Source organism: Ptiloglossa arizonensis, chromosome 2, assembly GCF_051014685.1.
Source record: "Ptiloglossa arizonensis isolate GNS036 chromosome 2, iyPtiAriz1_principal, whole genome shotgun sequence".
NCBI lineage: Eukaryota > Metazoa > Arthropoda > Insecta > Hymenoptera > Colletidae > Ptiloglossa > Ptiloglossa arizonensis.
In genome coordinates this window covers 32,131,511-32,150,164 of record NC_135049.1, presented here as the reverse complement: position 1 = coordinate 32,150,164, position 18,654 = coordinate 32,131,511, and the positions used below count along the sequence as shown (strand labels likewise).

At 56.1% G+C, this 18,654-nt stretch overlaps 1 protein-coding gene across 2 annotated transcripts in view; it reads right to left on the bottom strand.

Moving 5' to 3' along the window:
• Positions 1–18,654, bottom strand: part of LOC143143605 (uncharacterized) — an 85,318-nt gene that overhangs the window by 12,919 nt on the left and 53,745 nt on the right. The window contains exon 6 of one of the 2 annotated variants that reach the window (XM_076305025.1): positions 11,133–11,167. The exons of the other annotated variant lie outside the window; for it this stretch is intronic. Within the exon in view, the coding sequence (XP_076161140.1) occupies positions 11,133–11,167 (35 nt within the window). The remainder of the gene's footprint in view (positions 1–11,132; positions 11,168–18,654) is intronic. 2 annotated transcript variants of the gene reach the window in all.

Sequence of the window (18,654 nt, the reverse complement as noted above, 5' to 3'; positions counted from 1 at the left end):
TTTCTATTCGCGATTTCGTTTCTTCTTCCGTAGCCGACGACCCTCCCGGTGGACGAACCTGCCACCGAATTACCGACGAAAATACGCGCCAGGACCTCCCTCTCCCCTCTCGTCGACTCGTCCGATCGAAAAAAAGAGGCGCGCCGCGTCGCGAGACCAAATCGTCCGTTTGGCTTCCATCGAAGAGCTTGCGCGCTGGCTTATCGCGAGCACCTTGAAACGAAACCGAAACTGTATACTCCCGTTCAGCTCGGGACACGAGGAGCCGAGCGAGTAACTCGAAACGCGGCACGACTCGACCGGTGGATCATTGTCCGCGCGGTCCGGTCGCGAGTCTCGTTGGTTCCGTTGGGCGCGAAGAAAGGGTTACGCGTGTCGAGTAAAGCGTAGAAGAGCCGAGCGAGTGGGTTTCGCGGGGACGTAACGCGTCCGTAAAGTTTCGCGCGATAAGTGGTTAACGCGTGCCGCGATAATAAACGAGGAGCAGCGCGGTGTCGCGACGTCTCCATTTCGGATAAAAGGAGCGCGTCGAGTGGCAAACGTTCTCGCGCGTCTTCTCGCAAAGGCAGGCGCGCGCGCGAACGAGCGAGCGAACGAGCGAGCAGGGCAGGGCAGAGGGTGTCTGTCGCGTGCCGAGGCGTCTTCGCCGGTTCGGTTGTTGGTCTCCTCGTCGTTTCTGGTTATCTCGGTAGTCCCTCTCTCGGTCGGTCTCCCGGGCGCTACTTTGCTCGGTATCTTTTTCTTTTCGGTGGCTCGGCTCGTTCCCCGACGAGTTATGCAACCCGCGGCCGAGTCGCGAAGAGGAGTGCTTCTTCCGTCGAGGAATGCCGCTAATTGGCCGAAAATAAATGCCTCGCGTCGAACGGCTTTCTCCGTTCTCCTCTCCTCCGTCGTTCCTCCTCCCACCTAGCGTCCGTTACTTTGTCCGGTCTCTCGCGCTTGCCATTCCGCGGCGAGCCGCCTCGTCGCTCGAATCGTTTCGTTCATCGCCGCTCGTTCCTCTTTCGGCCGCGAGACCGTTTTCCCAACCGAGAGTCTCGTCGCCGCGAGCGTTCCATCCACTCGGGGAAAGAGACGTCCGCGGAAAAAATAAACCCGCGACGCGTTATCCCGGTTCCGGTTGTCGAACCCTTCTCCTCTCGAGCTCGCGTCCCCCCGAGACTCGCCGCGTTATATTTACTCGCGCGCGGTACGCGTCGACGGAGCCGAGAACCGTCTCGCGACGGGACGATCGTTCGGGGTTCTTATCGAGAAGAGACGAGACGATTTTCGCGGAGGGAAAGGGTCGCGAAGGGCGCGCGAGTCGCGAACGGTGCCGAGAACGGAGTCGACGGGGGACCGAGCGAAAGTGCTCGCAAAGACGCCGCGGAAGAGACGAACGAGGCGGGCCTTTTAACAGCGCGACTACCGTTTCGGAGCACTCGTCGCCGTCAACGGGAGAAACAACGGAGAAACGCGCGGAGCACGTTACTTACTCCCTTCGTTTCCTCCGGCTCGAGTCACCCTTTTACTCGCTCCGAGTGCGATCGAACATCGCGCGGACGAGCATCGCGTAGCCCGCCTCGAACGGTCCTCCGGAGGATCGCGCGAATCGAACGACCCGTCGATTTGGCACACGTCGCGTTCCTCTTTCTGCCAATTGCTCGTCAAACCGACAAAGAGCTCGCCTCGTTTTTTTTTCCCTCCGTCTCCCGATCGTACGAACCGGGTCGGGAAAAAATCCACGGGAACGTCCAAGATCGATCGTAACGCGGTCAACGTTTTTCGTAATCGTTTCGAGGGCACTCGAGGCGAGTGGGTGCTCGGCTCCGCTCGACTCTCCCGGAAAACGTTGTTACTCTTTCCGGAAGAACGACCGATCGATCCGAAAACGTTTACCGTCGATACGGCGCAGCTGGCGCGCACGTTGCTACGTTCGCGCGTCGAATCCGAAATCGATAAGGTGTATCTATTTTTCGGCGACCTCGATTTTTTCTCGAAATTCGTCTCACCGGGGAAAAACCCGCGATACGAGGACGCCGCGACGAACCGTTCGACGAAATCCTCGGGCGTCGTAAAGATAAACCGTCGATTCGATAAAACGCGCTCGCGCGAACGTGTCTGGTCTCGGGCGAGCGTAATCGCGCGATAAAGTTTCGACGATTCGCGGCGCGCTCGGGCAAGATTTTATTGCCGCGTTACCGGCCCGTCGCCGCACCGTATTAACCGTAACGCCCTAATTGAGCGCAAACGGTCGGTCGCACCGCTTCCTCGAGAACCGGTCCCGAAAATACCACGCGTTCGCCAAACGCATCCTTCTTCCCGATAACTTTCCCTCGTTTCGACGTTGCTCGCTCTTACGGGGTTGTAAGCCCTACCAAGCGATATCCGGGTCCCCCTCGTCGTCCTCGTCGTCGTTGTCGTCGTCCTTGCCGCAATTTATGGTATCGCATGGAGGAGGGAAGACGGAACGGTTCCGGATCGAGGGGAACGAGAAACCGCGAGCGAGCCGAGTGTGGACAGCGTCGAGTAATTTTTTCTCGGGAACTATTTTTCTTTCTTCGTGTTTCGAGTACGGTTCGCGCACCGTCGACGAAAGCGTGGCCCGATCGTTAACCGGAAAATTACGGAATTGTCGTCGAGGTCGAAGGCAAACGCGGTGCAGCGAGACGACGCTCTATCGTCGTCGTTCGTCCTCGCGAAACGACTAACTTGATTTATCGGAAACGCTCGGGCCGCGTAATCGGATTCCAGCGGCGAACCTTCCGACTCGGGACGAGTCCACGGTTCTTATCTTCGGAGGAGACGGCGTTGCTCCTCCGATTCGCGCGAAACCCGTGAACCCGGTGAAACCAACCCGCAGTGATTCTACGACCTCTCGCGATTCGAGCTCGCGTAGCAGCGTTTCCTCGCGTACGAGCCACGAAGCTCACCGAGCGCGCAAAACATTCGACGCTCGCTTCTCGTAGGCTCGATCGACGCCTTCGACGCGCTCGCGAGTTACGGAATACGATCGATTCCATCCGAGCGACCGAAATATTCCCCGCGTTTCCCGTACCGAGGGTTCCTACGACCCTCTCGACGACCACCGACCGTCTCTACCCGAAACTTTCGAATTTTCCGCTCGTCGTCCCCGTTCGGTTCCCGAGGGTCGTCCACAGACAGCGCGAAACTTCCTCAAAACGTTGACTCTCGTACGGCACGGTTCTCGGAAAGTTTAACGCCGACACTGTAGCCGCAACGCGCAGACCGCACCCCAGCGGCTCGATTTATTCTCGGATTTTCACGCCGCGAGTGCTCTCGCGAAGCGTCCGCGAGGTTCCTTCGATTGTCCACCGTGAAACTCGAGCTTCGTTTCGGTCTGGTTACATAGCGCGAGGAAAGAAAAAGAACGAAAGTGTCTCCTTGCCGCGAACCCAAGTATTCGTAAATATTTCGCGAGCGGGAAACTGCGGTGAAAATCGAACGAAAGGTTCGACACTTTCTCGCGAAATCGTATCCCCGGTGAAAATAAACTCGGATCGACGAAAAGATCTTCGAAAAGAACGGTCCCTCCTCGATCTCGGTTATTTCGTTCGAGGGAACGCAAATACCCGCTACGCGTACCGATGTATTATATATCCGATCGAACAAAGCCACCCTCGTCGGTTCGTTCCGGGTGTTGTGTAGCGCGTTCTAGAGCAGTTATTGCTTCCTTGCCCGGCGCAGCTGGATCGGCGTGGCTCCTCCTTCGACGGTCCGCTTCCGTCTCGCTGTGCGAGCCACGCTGCCGATTAAAGAACGCGTTCATCGGAGTACATCGCGATCGAGAGCCGACTTTGACCGAGAACGTAATCGAGAAACGCTCCGACGAGAGTCTCCGGTGAAATCGTGTTTCTCGAATCGTTCGAACTTGGAACTCGTTGGAACTCGTTGTAACTCGGAGATCCTCGATTGACTCGTCGCGACGATTCCGTGTCGAGTTTCGATCTCCGAGTAGTGCGCGCAAGAGCGGGTGCAACGAAGACGGACTCGGAGCCAGGGGGTTGGAAGACGAAAAAAGAAAGAATTTTCGATTACTCGAACGCGCGCGCAGCTGCCACCGGGCTCCCGGTTATTTGCATCAAAGCCCTCGTTCCTCCTACCTGTCCGTCTCTTTCCCTCTCGCGGAATCTAGGATGGGTCCTCCTCCGCCTCCTCCTCCTCCACCTCCTCCTCCTCCTCCGGGCCGGTCTTTTCAGGTGAACAAACCGTTCCCTTTTCTCTCTTTCGGGCAGACTCGCGTGCGCGCTGAAAATTACTCGAGGCAGCGACTCGAGCCTCGTTCGCGAACGGACGCGCGCCTCTCTCTTTCGCGCGCGCCCTCGCGAGCCAAGAGGAACGGAAAACCTCGAGCCGAGCGGAGAATCGGCCGAGTAGGAAACGAGAAACCCGAACGAACTTTCCGCGGTGATGTAACGGCGAAAAAAGCGGAAGCTACGGCGGTCGACTATCGGCCGCCCCTGCGCCACATTCGCGCCACACAGCGCCACGCCGCGACTCGGGCTAATTAAGTAAAAGCATCCCGCTGTCTGTGAACTCTCCTCGACGCTCGGCGTCGACGGGTCCGTGTGTGCGCTTCGCTCGAACCGCGTTCCCGATTAAAATCCTCGAGCTCTCTCGTACGATACGGGCCGGGAGCACGGCCAGCCGCATCTTCAACCGGGGAAATTCCGCCCGCGTTTTCCTCTTTTTCCCCTTTAACCTTCGGATCCTCGAAATTCGAAATTCCCCGTAAACATCGTTGTCGATGCTCCAGTGCGTTTCGAACGTTCCCGGGGATCGTTTCGCGCCGAAACGTCCGCGTGCTTTGAAATTTTTCGGACCTCGATAAGAGCGCGACCCGGTTACCTCGATATTCGGCTCGATTTTAAACTCCGTGTTCCTTCCCAGCCGTCGTTCGTGTTTGCTTTTCCCAGGTTTGCCTATGCGACGATCGTACCTTCCGGAGCGACCGTGGAAGATCGATTCCTCGACCGTTTCCTTTCCTTTCGACGAAACTCCCTTCCGTTCCGTGCTTCCGGGTACCGAACATCGTCGTTGCTCCGAGAAAATCGAAAACGACGAGGCATCGACGAAAAACTCTCGTCCTCGTGGCCGTAGCAATCTCTCGCTCCGAAACGTGGACAATTTTTCCAGGTGTCTAGCAAATACTTGGAGTTTACCAATGGAAACCGGTCGACCGAGTTCCGGAAGCTGCGCGAGCGCGGGAATTCGCGCTCGACGACAACGCTTCTTTCTTTAAAAGACCGGCTGCATCCGTTCGGACGCTTTCGTGCGAAAACTAAGGACGCGCGCGGAATCAAAGGAGTACGCGCGCATTCATCTTGGAACGCGACCCTTCCGGATACGCTGGCCGCGCGCGTTTCTTGGACAAAGGCGAAGGAAAATCTCCGAAAACGACCGCGTTCGAGATCGCGTCGTTCTTTTTAATTTCCGGGAACGAAGGAACGAATCGGGGACCGAGACGCGCATCGTAACGATCGGAATCGCGCACCCTGCTCCGTAGAGGCTCGCTCTCGAAGAGAGGAAGACGAGGGACGAACTCGAAACCCGCATTCGGTACACTTAACGTCTCGAGTATATTGCGATCGACGACGCGCGTTGCGTAAAAGTTTCGATCGCGGTATCTGGTTTATTGCAATACAGGGTTTATTGCATATGCGTATCCAGTGATACAGCGTCGCGTGCTTCCCTCGAGTCTCTGCTCGCGACCGAACCGAAGAAAACCGAAGAAAACCGGACGACAGCGACAGTGGATGACCCTTTTCCCTTAAAACTCAACGCAAATCGTTCGTCATCGACGCGCGACGCGGTCCAAGTGATCGTTGCATTCGTCGCAACACTCGTCGCTTGGATCGCTGATTTTCGCAAGATCGTCGTACGTGTAAATTGGACGAACGAAGGAAAGAAATGTCGCGCGAAGAAATCGTTTTCGGCGCGACGAAAGAAACAGCTTCGACGATCTCTCGAGGAGTTCGACGGGCAGCGTGAAACGATCGAGCGTCACGCGATACTCTTGAACGTGTGCCGTAGAATCGATTTCGGGTCAGCTGACTTCTCGAGCCGGCATCTCGAACGACGCGACCCTCTCGCGTGCTCTTCCCTTCGAGGGCGAGACAGCTTTTTTCCGCGCCTCGGGGGCGTGGACCTTTCCTCGAGCCACGGATCGACCGGTCCGGATGCGAGGAAGCGGCGAACGAACCGACGATACGAGGTAAAAATGTAAGTTACGCTCACGTGGGTGGAAAGGGAGTGCACGATCGCGCGCGGATCGCGAGTACGGAGCTCGACGAGAAGGTTCGAAACGATCGAATCGAGCCGTACCCTCGTCCCGTTCTCGCGTTTTCCGCGCGACGACGGCTTAACGACGATTTAGCATCGACGACGCGGCATGCAAATGCATCGCGAAACCTAGTTTCTAACGCGCGACGGCTCGAACACGGCAGGCATTCCCCAGTTCCTGCATTTCCTTTCGTCCTCTTCCTGTGCCTCCCGTGAAACGCGTTTACGTGCTCGCCGGGTAAGTCGCGGCGAACGATCCAACCGGCGGAGAACGAGAGGCAACTCCGCGAGACACGAAATACCCGGGGATTTCAACGAGCGGGAACATCGTTAAAAGAGTCTCGAGTGCATCCCCTTTAATTTAAAATGCAAATTTTCTCGATGAAACGAAGGCGAACGGATAGAGAGGCAGGCGCTTGGTTCTTTGGCGACGCGACGCGACGCGACGCGACTCGACGCGGAGCAGAGCGGAGCGAGCTCGCCGGGGTTGCTGGCTTTCCTCTTTTCCCTTCGATTTTTCGAGCGGGCTGCGACAACGTATCCACGTCGCGTTAACAATCTCCTCGCTCGACCAATCGCGCGTTACCTCTCTCTCTCTATCTTTCTCTCTTCTGTATATATGTGTACGCGTCTCTCTATCTCGCGTAATCGAAAACCGATACTCGGCGAGCCTGGTCGCGAGCTCGAGAACTCGTTTCGAAGGTTTCCTTGGCCGAGACCGGATGAAAATCCGGGATTGCGCGATGACGTTCGCGGAAAGCCTGGGAACTTCCCGCGACGATCGACCGAGTCGCCGCTACGAAACAGAAACGAACCCTACGAAATCGATCCGAGTGTAGACTCCTATCCGCGGAACGTGGCCGGGTGATCCGTTGAATTTAATCGCGTCGGTAAAGTCGATGTACCGCGCGCCCGCGGAAAGTGAAATAAAATAACGACCGCGTCGACGGAACCACCTGCTCTTAATGTACCTTCGACACCGCCGCGTCTAGTCGACGGTTCGGCTATCGAATTTCGATATTCCCTCTCCGGCCTCTCGCCGCGGCGCTCTTGGCCGCGCCTTTGTTCCTTCTCGTCTTAAACGCCGCGACGAATCGAGCAACGGCCAAGGTGGAACGATCGACGCGAGCAGGTGACACGGAAACGCGCCCGATCCCGTTCACGCGTACGTATCGGCTCGATCCGCGGGAAATTACGAGTCGCGCGCCAACTTTGTTCGCCTATCCGTCGAGAATCAGCTCTCGCCGACTATTCGTCGTTCCGTTCGTTCTGGTTCGGTTCCCTCGAGTAAAGAGAAAAAAAAAGAAAAAGAAACGCAGGTCGTGGACCTCTCCTATCCGCAATCCCACCACTCTTCCCGATTATCCGCATCGGGCGAGAGATCGAACGCCGGAGGGTAGCAGGCGGTCACCGATCGGCCAGAAATCGCCTCCCTCGTTCGCCAATTTCGATTTGCATATCGCGGTCGTTCGAGCCACCGATTCGACGAATTATGTCCGTGTTACCCCCGGGTGTCCCCGCGCGGACGCGAACCACCGCTCCGGAGGGGGTTCGAAACGTTTGAAAAAATATTCAGCGCGGAAGGTCGGGGGTTGGGTAAGCCGAGAAGATTCGCGCAAACGCGTTTCTAGGAACGGAAAAGTCCTTTTATCGGCTTCCAACTGCGCGCGTTCCATTGCGCCGCGATAATGGTACGTTCCTCTTCCGTTGGATCGCTCGGAAAAATTGCGAGCTCGTAAATATTTTCGATCTTCTCGATATTTCTCCGGGCTCCTGTTGGGACGCTCGGGAGATTCCCTCTCTTTTATTTAGAGCCACGCATTGCGACAACCGTTGGATAGAGCCGAGTAGACGGTACGCGCGCGTTGGCTAACGGTACAGTAGCGGTTTAAATTTTTTAGTCATATTTCGCTAGGTCGTCGGTACGCTTTCGTAACTCGTCGATAGAGTACGTATTTCCAGTGCCAGGTTACCGAAGGATCTTTATCCGTACGACGACGATAAACTCGTCGCTTTCTTTCGTCCGTTCTGCGACGACGCGCGAGAAAAACGATACGGTGGCTGCGTCTCCTCAAGGGGTAAGTTGTTATCGCGGCGCGCCACCCTTTGACGTCCCGACGTCGAGCTCGAGAGGCGCGTTTGGAATATCGATGGGACACCCGTGGACGATCGATCCGCCTTAACGAACCGTGCCGCGCGCGATATATCGCACCCCAGCCGGGCTTAATACCGCTTAATAATATAGATCGCGAGTCGGAGAATTCCAGGTATTCGAGGGCACGCTCGCGACCTCCCTTCGAGACGAACCGCCTAGGTATGCGTCGCGAGCGTACAGGGCGAGCCAAAACTTTACCCTCGAAATTTTCAACGACGCCCCGGTTCGTTCGCTCCATCGTCGTCGCGAGCGGCACCTCCCGAACCTAATCGTTCGATCCGGAGGATCGAAGGGAGAACGCCGCTAGGTTTCGACGTATCAGTGCCCGCGATAGGAGAGAGAGAGAGAGGGGGGACGTTATCTGTTGGAGAAACGATCGCCCTGGGAGTCGTCTCGAAACGATGAGACTCGTATTCACCGGCTGTCTCGAGCAAACTCGAACACTCTGCCACGTGTGCGTCCTCCCACCCCTCTATGGCACGCGAGTCCGGAAAACCAAGTACCCGCGACGTTGGAAAAATCGCTCCAAGGATGCGTGGTAACTTTCTCCAAATGACAACAACGAGGTCTCTCGCTCGTCGAACGGAAATTAGAATTCGAAACGAAAACTCCCCCGAACGGAGCGGAGCGTTCCGCGGCTGGAACGCGACCGCGCGCGTCTCTTCGGGAATAGCAGCTCGCGAAAGTTTTACGAGCGGACCACCGTCGAACTAACCGGAGCTCGTTAACCGCTTCGTTCCGGAACGCAATCGCGCGGCCCACCGTTCGGGAACTTTCCTCTATCGAGTCACGAGAACGGCGATAAAGTCGCGGTTCTCGCGAACACCGCGAGATTGTCCGAGCGATCGATCCTGCCGCTGGTCGAACAGGCCTTGACCGTCGCGGTGACTATAAATCGTTGCCCGTGAAATTCTATCGACACGGAGGTTCTTTGGAGGGGAGAAGCAGACCCTTCTCGTCGAATATTCGATCGTCGGAACGGTCAAAGGTAACCGAGAACGGTGTACGAGGAGCTCGACGAGGCGGAATCTCGGGCGATTCCGTCGAGGCTCGGAATATCGAGGAATTTCAACGCGTCCGTTTCGAGAGGATTTCTATCCGCGTGTTGTATTCGTCGCGCGTCTCCACGACGGTCTTGTTTGGAGTATCGGACGGACGATAGCTGGTCGGAACGCGTAGCGTCGGATAACGGGGTTAGGCGAGCGAGTGCGAGTCGGGAGGCTGGAGTCCAGGGGTAAAGAAAGTCGAAGGCTAATTCTGGTTTCGGTGAGTGGCGGCGGTGTGCGCGCGAGGTAGCGTCGGTGGTGCGATACGGGGGCAGCGTAGATCCGCTACATAAATCGTCCGTCGCGGCGACGCCGAGGGGCCGACGCCAACGGTCGACGCCGGGTTACCTAGGAAAACACGGCCGGGTTACAAATTACGCGCGATACGCCGGCATTAACCGTTCGCGCGTACGCCGAGCCAACGCGGTTTACAATCTGCGCGCCAGAGCGGATCGGGCCGAGGAAAATTTACGCGAGGTGTCGCGGTTACTTATGTTTTTTTCTTTTTCCAGCGGATTTTCTTCTTTTTCACGGGCGTCCACGGTGGATATCGGTGCGTCGTCGCGGCCACCGACGCGTAACGAGGTCGCGACTCTCTCGGTTCCATCTTTCGATCCGCTCGCGTACGGAGAACCAGGAAGCGGTAGACGCGTGCCGCGCGTTCCCCGGGCCGTCGCGAACCAACGCGGCGGCAAGATCGAAAGAGAAACAAAACCCCGTTACCCCGTGTCTTCTTTGGCCAAAGATTTCGCGGTGGTGGCACTTCAAAGTGACGAGAGCGGATAGCGGCGGTGCCGCCGGCTCGTTTCTCAGAATGCTTTACGGACCGCCGCGAGATGTCCGGCCGCTTCATTTGCTGGATTTAGAATGAATTATCGGTGGTATTAACGTTGCACGGAACGAATAACGATCCGGCGGGTGATCTACGACGTATCCTGTTCGCCGCCTCGTTGTTTTTCTCCTCCGTCTCTCGGTCCCCGTGCTCTCTTTGTTCGCTTCGACGCGGGCGTCGAAGTCGAAAAGCGATACGGTGCAATTACCAGCGGAAGCGCGGCGACGCGCTCGCCCATAAATCGACCCTCTCGAGATCCTACCGGAGAACGTTTTGTCTCGGTCCGGTAAAACCAACGATCGGCTCCGTTTACCCGATTCGCGAGCACGCGATCCTTCCGCGATTTACGAACAACTCGAAAATATCGAGCATTCTTTCGAGACGCCCTCGTCTCTCGTTTATTTTTGGAATCTCGACGGTGCATCTCTCGATCGATAAATATCGATACCAGAGGGGGACGTCGTGGACGTTTCGTCGCGAAATTGTTGCTCGAGATCGATTGCTCTCGCATCCGTCCTTTCTCAGATGGAGCGAGCTCGAGATTCGCGTTGACGAAAAACGCGCTTCGTCTTCGGGAGTCGCTTCTTCCTCCCGCGTTGCCCACGTCGAGCAGTACGGTATCGTACAAAGACTTTCGCGGCGCAAAGATCAACGTTTTTGGATCAAATGTTACTCGTAAATTTTCTCCCGCCCCTTGCGACGTATTTACTCGACGTCCCGCGCAAACGAGAAACGCTTCTCGGCCCTCCGCGTCAAGAACGATCTCTCGTAAGAACGCGTTACGATAAACGATCGAAAAATCAACGTGTCGACTCACCAGAATTCTCCGTGCTCCTGGCGCGATCGCGACACCTGAAAAGAGAAAATCGCGGTGTATACTCGCGAACGAGTTGTCCAGGTCTACGTTGCCCCGTAGGAGTGGGGTCCGCGGTAACACCGATGCGACGCGCGAATTTCTTGGCAGGCCACCGCGCCGGACCGATGCGACTGGGCGGTCCAGCTTGCGTTTCTTGAAAATTTCGACGACTACCCACACTTTATTCCCCTCGCGAGCGATCCAGCCAACGCCGGATCGCCAAATATAACGTTGGATTCGCGAATTCGAGAGCGAATCCTGAACCACGGACGATCATTGGACGCGTCGCGGTCCAATTTTCCATCCGTTTCGTTTTTCATCGGAATCGACTCGGAGTGGTTTCTCGGTACACCGAGAACGAGATCGAGGTTATCGAGAGTTTCGACCGTGCGAACCTAGTTTTTTCTTCCCCGCGTGTCTCGATCTCGCGCGGGATTCTCGTCAACGTTGGATAGGTAAAATTAAACTCGCCCCGAAAAAAAAAAAAAGGTTCTCTCTCCTCCCGTTGGGAGAGATTCGACGTTGAACGAAGGGAAGAGCGCGCGAGAGCGAAACCACGGGAACAAAAAGAGAGATCGAGCCGCCGCGGGCATTGTTTACGGAGATTGGAACGCGTCGGCGGAACCGTGGTCTGCGTTTACCATCGACGTTGTTCGTGTCTTTGCTGAAACACGGATTCGAAATTTTCCAGACGACGAAACGCGCCACGGAGAGCCAGCACGCCTGACAAGAACATCGCTCGCTCGCTCCCTCTCTCTCCCTCTCTTTCTCTCTCGAAAGAGAGAGAGAGAGGGTGGGTTTCTCGCATCGGCGCTTTCGCCGTCTGCATAAAATTATTGCCGGCAACCCGTGCCCGGCACCCGTCGAGTCCTTCTCCCGCGACTATCGATCCTGCTTATTTATAGCGATACGGGAAAATGGTAACCCGGTCGTCGCGCTCCTACATCCGTCGGCGAAACTCGATCGCGCGAGAACCGTTTCTCTCCTACGATGCTTTCGAGCGATCCGATGCGCTCGAGAATCGTTGAAAAAAATCGTCCGAACGCTGTAGCGTTTACGATGATAGTTTCGAAGAGGTTGCTCCGTTTTGTAGTAAAAACGGTTAAACGCGTGACTCGTTGTTCCAGCATCGTACATCGCGTACAACGAGACGTTTAGAAAGAGTTTCCAAGTTGCAAAACGGCCTTGATTCTCGTCCCGGTTCTCCCCAGCCCCGAAAATCCGACATATTTTTCGTTAGCTAGGTCCCATCGTAGCGTCTGAGATTCCCTTAATTGCGAATTCGGATTTGGCGCTAATTGTTCGAAAGCGGGCGGTCGCGGTAATCCCCGTATCGGATTCGATCCATGGTCCCCCTCCGTGGGGACGAGGTCGCAGTCGGAACAACGTTTCGCGGCTGCGCGCGCGATCGAGCGATACTCCGGCTTGGAAACGAACAGGGACAATTAACCGAGGCAGGACCGTTGTCTTTGCGCGAATAGCGCTTCGAGCGTCGTTGCAAAAGTTACGCGTCGAATCGCGGTGAACGCTGCGAGGTCGGCCGACATTTCCATTACAATGGATATTAAAATTGATTGGAACGCGGCTCGGTGGTAAATTTAACGAAACGCTCTCGTTCTCTCGCGTCGAAGAGGTCGCGGGCCGGGAACGTTAAATATGTACGACGGGATGCGCAAAACTCGACCGCGCAATTTTACCCCGGTAACTTGTCGCGAATAATAAAATCGTTGCGCGTCGATCGACGCTCGTTTCGTTCGTTTCGTTTGCATTCCATCGAGTTCGAGAGAGATCGAGAGAAAGAGAGGGAGAGGATTCTTGAAGCGCGTCGCGACGAGCTTCTACGAAAATATCGGGTCGACGAGCGCAACGGGAGATGCGAATTGTCAGCGGTGTATCTTAGCGGGGTTAAAGTAACGACGTTATAAGCGGGACAGATCGTACACGAGGTTTTTCTGCTCGAACGAGACAGCCGCACGCGTGTTTACGCGCCGGGGAGACGGCCGAGCACAGCGTGCACGCGTCGGCGTCGTCGCGACGTAAATTAAATTCTTCTCCCGACCTTCGTCGTCTTCCACCGCGGCGCGGCGCGGCGCGGCGCGTCTCGTCGCGACTCGACCGCGTTGCCCCGCGCCGCCAAAACATCGCGCGGTTTATCCGCGACGAACGAGCGCAAAAAGAGGAGAGGACGGAACGTAGGAGAGGTGTACCGCGAGGGAAATAAGTAAGAGGGCGCGTGCCCGTCTGGCTGCTCGTGTTTATCGATACACGCGACGGACGGTTGCACGACCCGAGCCACGAACACGCTTTTTCCACGAACTCGCGTTATTCTTCCTCGAAGGATCGCCTCTTTTTCAGCGTCTGGGACTCTTTCTCGAAGAGTTAACGCGTTCCTCGAGAATGGGTCGCCAACGTTCCCGAGTCGTACGAACATTGCTCGCGCGATTACATCGAAATCTTTTCTGAAATTTCCAGACGTTGGTACACGTCGCAGAGATCATAACGCGTATCGGTGATTCTCGTTGCGCGTGTGAAAAATTACGGAGAAGGTACGCGGGAAAATTGTTCGTCTCTCCATCGATCTCCCGTCGATTCGATCGATCTTAGCCACGAATCGTCCACCGTTCGTAAACATTTTCGTTATCGCGTTCTCGCGAGATCACTTGTGCAAACAGCTTGCGGTACGGAGCGATGTCGCGCGATCGGACCGAACGTCTGCGCGGTATTCGAGCCGCGTTCTTTTTTTATCGGCTAATATCCATACCGGCCGTGCGAAAACACGCGTCGACGGGAAATTCGACGCTGTTGGTTCTCCGTGCCAACGAAACGGGATCGCTTCGCGCTCGGATTCGAGTTCGACGTGTAAATCGCGGTGGCGAATCGGCGCGATGTACGCAGGAACGGGACGCGGCGAGGACTCGTACGCGAAGCGAAAATAACGTTCGCTCGAGCGGGGTCTTAACGAACCGCAAAATTGGCTACGTAAACGTAAAATCGATACGGGCTCGGAAACGGCGGAGGGTCGAGAAAATCCGGTAGGCGGGTAACGGGTTATTCGATATCCTCGGAAATTTTCGGTTCATCTTCGGGCGAGCGCGGTACGACGCGTTGGCGTCGATCCACGCGCACGGGACGCCGAACTTGAACGTTCCTCGCGAACGAGGAACGAGAGAGAACGGGGATGGGAGACGCGGAAATAAAGGTAATCGGGTAATTAAGTTTCGCGTCGCGACGCGAAACTCGTTCCGTTGCGCGTGCGCCTGCCGGTCGTGATTCGTTTTTCCGCGTGGAAACGAGGGGAAGTTTCGGGGTTGCCGCGCGAAACTCCGTACTCGGGAAATTTTCACCCCCGTGTTACTCCGAGCTGCAAATTTCGCGAGCGATAACGTCGCGGAAAATAGACACGGCCGCGCGGTATTCGGCTATGTTTGTCGCGGTAAACACGAGAACCCCTAACGAGAACACAGACAACGGCCGAGTAAATCCTACCCTTCGAGGGCGGTCGTCCCGAGGGTGCGACAAGCTCGCCCGGCCATATTAACCCGGCGAGACCCGGGGGCGAGGCCTCGTTGAAACGCGTACTCCGAAACTCGATCCTCCTACGACCGATATTTTCACCGATCCAAACGCCCGGTAACCTTCCGACGAATCTCGTAGGCGAACAGTCGTCGACGAATCGCGATCGACTTCGAAGAGATGTCGCGAAAAAATATTCGAATTGAGAAAATCGCGTAACATTTTCTCGTTCGTAAATTACTGTAATCGCAGGCGTTCGATGACGGAAAAGAAACGCGAGCGTCGTTTCTCGGACGATTCGACCACCTCGAAGGAAATTTTTCTTTCCTTTCGCGAGATTCAAGGTCCGTGGAACGAGCTGGCAAGGTCCGAAAGGCGACGATACGCGTGTAGTTCGCGAATCGCAAAAAACCTAGGGGAACACATGTCGAAAAGGTTCTTCCGAGCCAACCTTGATTTACCGTGTAAAAAAAACGAGATTTCTTCTTTCCCAGGAACTCCCGCGGAAAGAGAGCCCCGATTCCCGGTGAACGCGCACGACGACGCTTTCGTTCCCTCGATTTCGAATTGGGTCTTCCTCGGCTCCCCAGGAAGCTAACTCCGTCGATCGGTCGGTCGGTGGGTCTGGTTCCCTGGGTTTTGCCGCAGACCTCGAGCTGCACGCGACGCGGTGCTATCGACTAGTTCCGTCGAGCAGAACGCGCAAAATTGGATCGTCGAGGAGTTATAAATTCCGGGTTTACGACGCGGGCGTAATTTATTCGTTGATTTCGATCTCGGCTCTTCGAGCCACGATTCTCCGAAACGCGGAACAACCGGTAAATAATTTCGGTGTAAGTTCGCGGCGCACCGATGTAAAGGTTACGCGGGAGCGGAGGAACGGATCGGTGTTTCGAGACGTGGGCGATCCTTGGATGATTCTCGCGCAATAAGGAAGTCGGCGTACGACAATCGCGAACGATATTATCGCTCGGCGGTCCACGCGGGATAAAAATAATCGCTCGTAAGAAGACGAGTGAGAAGGAGAAAGCGGAGGAGGTGGAGGAGGAGGAGGAGGCGGCGGTGGCGCGAGACGCCCCCAACCGAGCGGAATAACGCATAGTTTACCAACTAATAACGTCGGTCGACGAGATGGCATCCGCTAAGAGGTTATTACCCCGCTCCCCGAGACTTTCCATAAATCATAGCACCTCGTCAAACCGCTGCGCAGGCATACAAATGAGAATGCAAATAAGTGTGTATTCCGTCGCGCTACCGCTCCTCTGTGCTCGCGCGCCACCTCGCGTCTCGTAACTCTCGGGGGCGGTGAGGGGCCGGCGAGGGGTGTCGGTGGTCCGCTCCTTAACGCCGTCGCGCGTTCTCCCGCGCATCCCCCGGCCCCGTGCTGCGCCCTCTTCCTCCTTTCCGTCGTTCCCTCGCGTCCTGCGCCTCTTCTTCGATATTGCCTCGAATATCGTAAACTCGGCTTACGCCGCCGGCAACGTTGGTCAATAACCGGAAGCGCGCGTTTCCTACGGCGAAACCGTTTTACCGTCGGACTCCTCCGCGCGCCTCTTTTTATCGTTCTCGGTTCTTATCTCTATCCTCCGCGGCGAAAGTCCGAACCGACTCCCCCGAGGAACACTGGAGCCCGATTTCCAAGCTGGGAACGACACCTTTGCACCGAATACGACTCGTCTCGTCTCGTCTCGTCTCGTCTCGTCTCGGCGTACATTGGCCGTGATCGCGTCCGGTAAATTTCGAGAACGACGAGATCTTCGAGAGAGAGATTTGGCGCAAAGGAAACGAACCAGTCGTTCATCGAAGAACTCTCCCCAGTTGAGAACGGGCGACGATCTCGAAGGAAAGTTTGAAATTCCGCGCGAGATCCACCGTGGAGTCGTTCGAGAAGGGAAAACCTCGAGGACGGCATTTACGGAAGTCTGGAGCACCCGGGCGAATTTGACCGATCGTAAAGCCGGCTTATGCGTCTTTACGCGGAACGTAAAAGCGGATTAAGCGGCGAGCTCGACTGGAGCTCCTCGAGACGCTCGAACGCGACAAGTTCCTACAGTTAGCTGCGCATTTGCATCGAACGCGAGCAACTTGGCACCGCAAACGCCCCCGAATCGGAATATCGCGAATCGAATTTACCTCGGTGGAGAGTACGAGTCGCGCGAACCGAACAGAACGATCCGCTTCGATCGTCGTTCCGCCGAAGAATCGAAGGATCACCGGTGAAAAAGTTTCGCAGTCTCGATCGATCGACGCGCTAAGATACGCGTTTAATCGAACGAAGCGGAACTTTCGGCTAGATTACGAAAGAGGAAATGGCAAGTTGCCGAATATCCGTCCCGTTCCGAGTTTCAGGTGTTGTCGAGACTGTATCGATCGTCGCCCGGACGCGAGGAAAGATATCGGCCGCGCGGAAGAAAGCGCGGGCAAATTGCACGGAAAGGAACAACAGAGTTCGTTTCGATGGCCGAAAAACACGAAACGACCACTGGCACGCGGATCACGTACCCGGTGTCGTTCCTTTAAAGACGCCCCGACCGCATCCTCCCTACGTACGAAATATCCCGAGATCCCGATACCGAACAATACCAACGAAAAGAGCGAGTTGCGAACGTGCACGCCGTGTTCTCGTCGTTCTTTTGCCGAAAAATCGACGCGGCGTGCACGTTCCTGAGCCGAGAGAGGAATCAAAGGTTTTCTCGGTCGGTCTCGTCGGTCTTTGCGCCCGTTAACGTCAAAGAGGACGTTTCTCTCTCTCTCTCGCGCGCGTTTTTCTCGCGATAGTTCGCAGCTTTGTCCAGAAACGGTGAAAATTCGTCGTTCGATCGTGCCTCGCGAGACAAAGAGAAACGCGAAAAATCGATGCGTTACGGTCGCCTCCAGTTTTCGACGAGCGGGACGACTACGCGGGCTTCGGATCCGCCTTACTCGCGGCGCGGTAACAAATGGGACCGCGTGGATTCTCGGCGGAGCAGCGGACACCGTCGCTTAATTTTCTCGAAAATTTGCACGAGGATCCACTGTTCCGAGCAAGGCCGGACGGCCGAATATAACGTTGGATCGACGATCGGATCGAATTACGCGCGCGAGCCGACGCGACCGGAGAGCTACGCGCGTTCGGAGAGCTCGATGAAATTTTTGTCGAAGCGCGAGACACACCGTTGGAGAATTTTTGCCCGAAGAGGCGAACCGGCGGGACGAATTTAGGCCAGCCGGGTTTTGTTTTCGCAGCTGTTCTCCGCTCGAGACCGAGAAACGGGAACAACGGAGAAAAGTTCCGATCGCGACAAATTCGATCGAGGCTCGAAACATCGGCGTTTCGTCTCGCCGACTCGTATCGGGGTAACGCGGCTCGATTTCCCAGGACCGGGGACGGAGGTGACCTTTTCATAACGGACGGTGAGCGGGAGCGAGCGAGCCGTACGCTATAAACGAGAGGCAGATAAGGGCGGCCGCGACTAATGCGAGACGCGCTCGATTATTCACGAGCGCTTACCGCCGCGACGTCGACGAGAGCTCGTCGTGGCTCGAAGCTCGCGCCCGAGGCGTCTAATTTATAAGACGAAGGACGCCGGATCTTCGAGCACGTCGAGCTCTTCGATGCGTCCGCCATAAATCCTAAAAGAAGAAAAAAGAAAAGAAAAAGAAACACCCGGCCTCGAGAACGCCCCGAAGAGGGTGGGTGGCGAGGGTTTATTCGCTCCCCGAGAAAAACTATTTCGCCTTCGACTGTCACGGAATCCCGCGTAATTTGTCACTCTGAATCGTCGTATAAATATGCACGACAACGCGTACCGTCGGTACCCGAGATTCCCCGTTCCGTGGGATATCTGCCGCGTTCGTAAAACGGATTTATCGGGCCGAAAGAGCCTCTCGTAAAATAAAGGAATACGCGACAGGTCGAATAGGTTCGCAGCTCGACCGACGGACCACCGAAACGAGTTTTATCGCGCGCGCGTAAATCGCACGCGAGCGG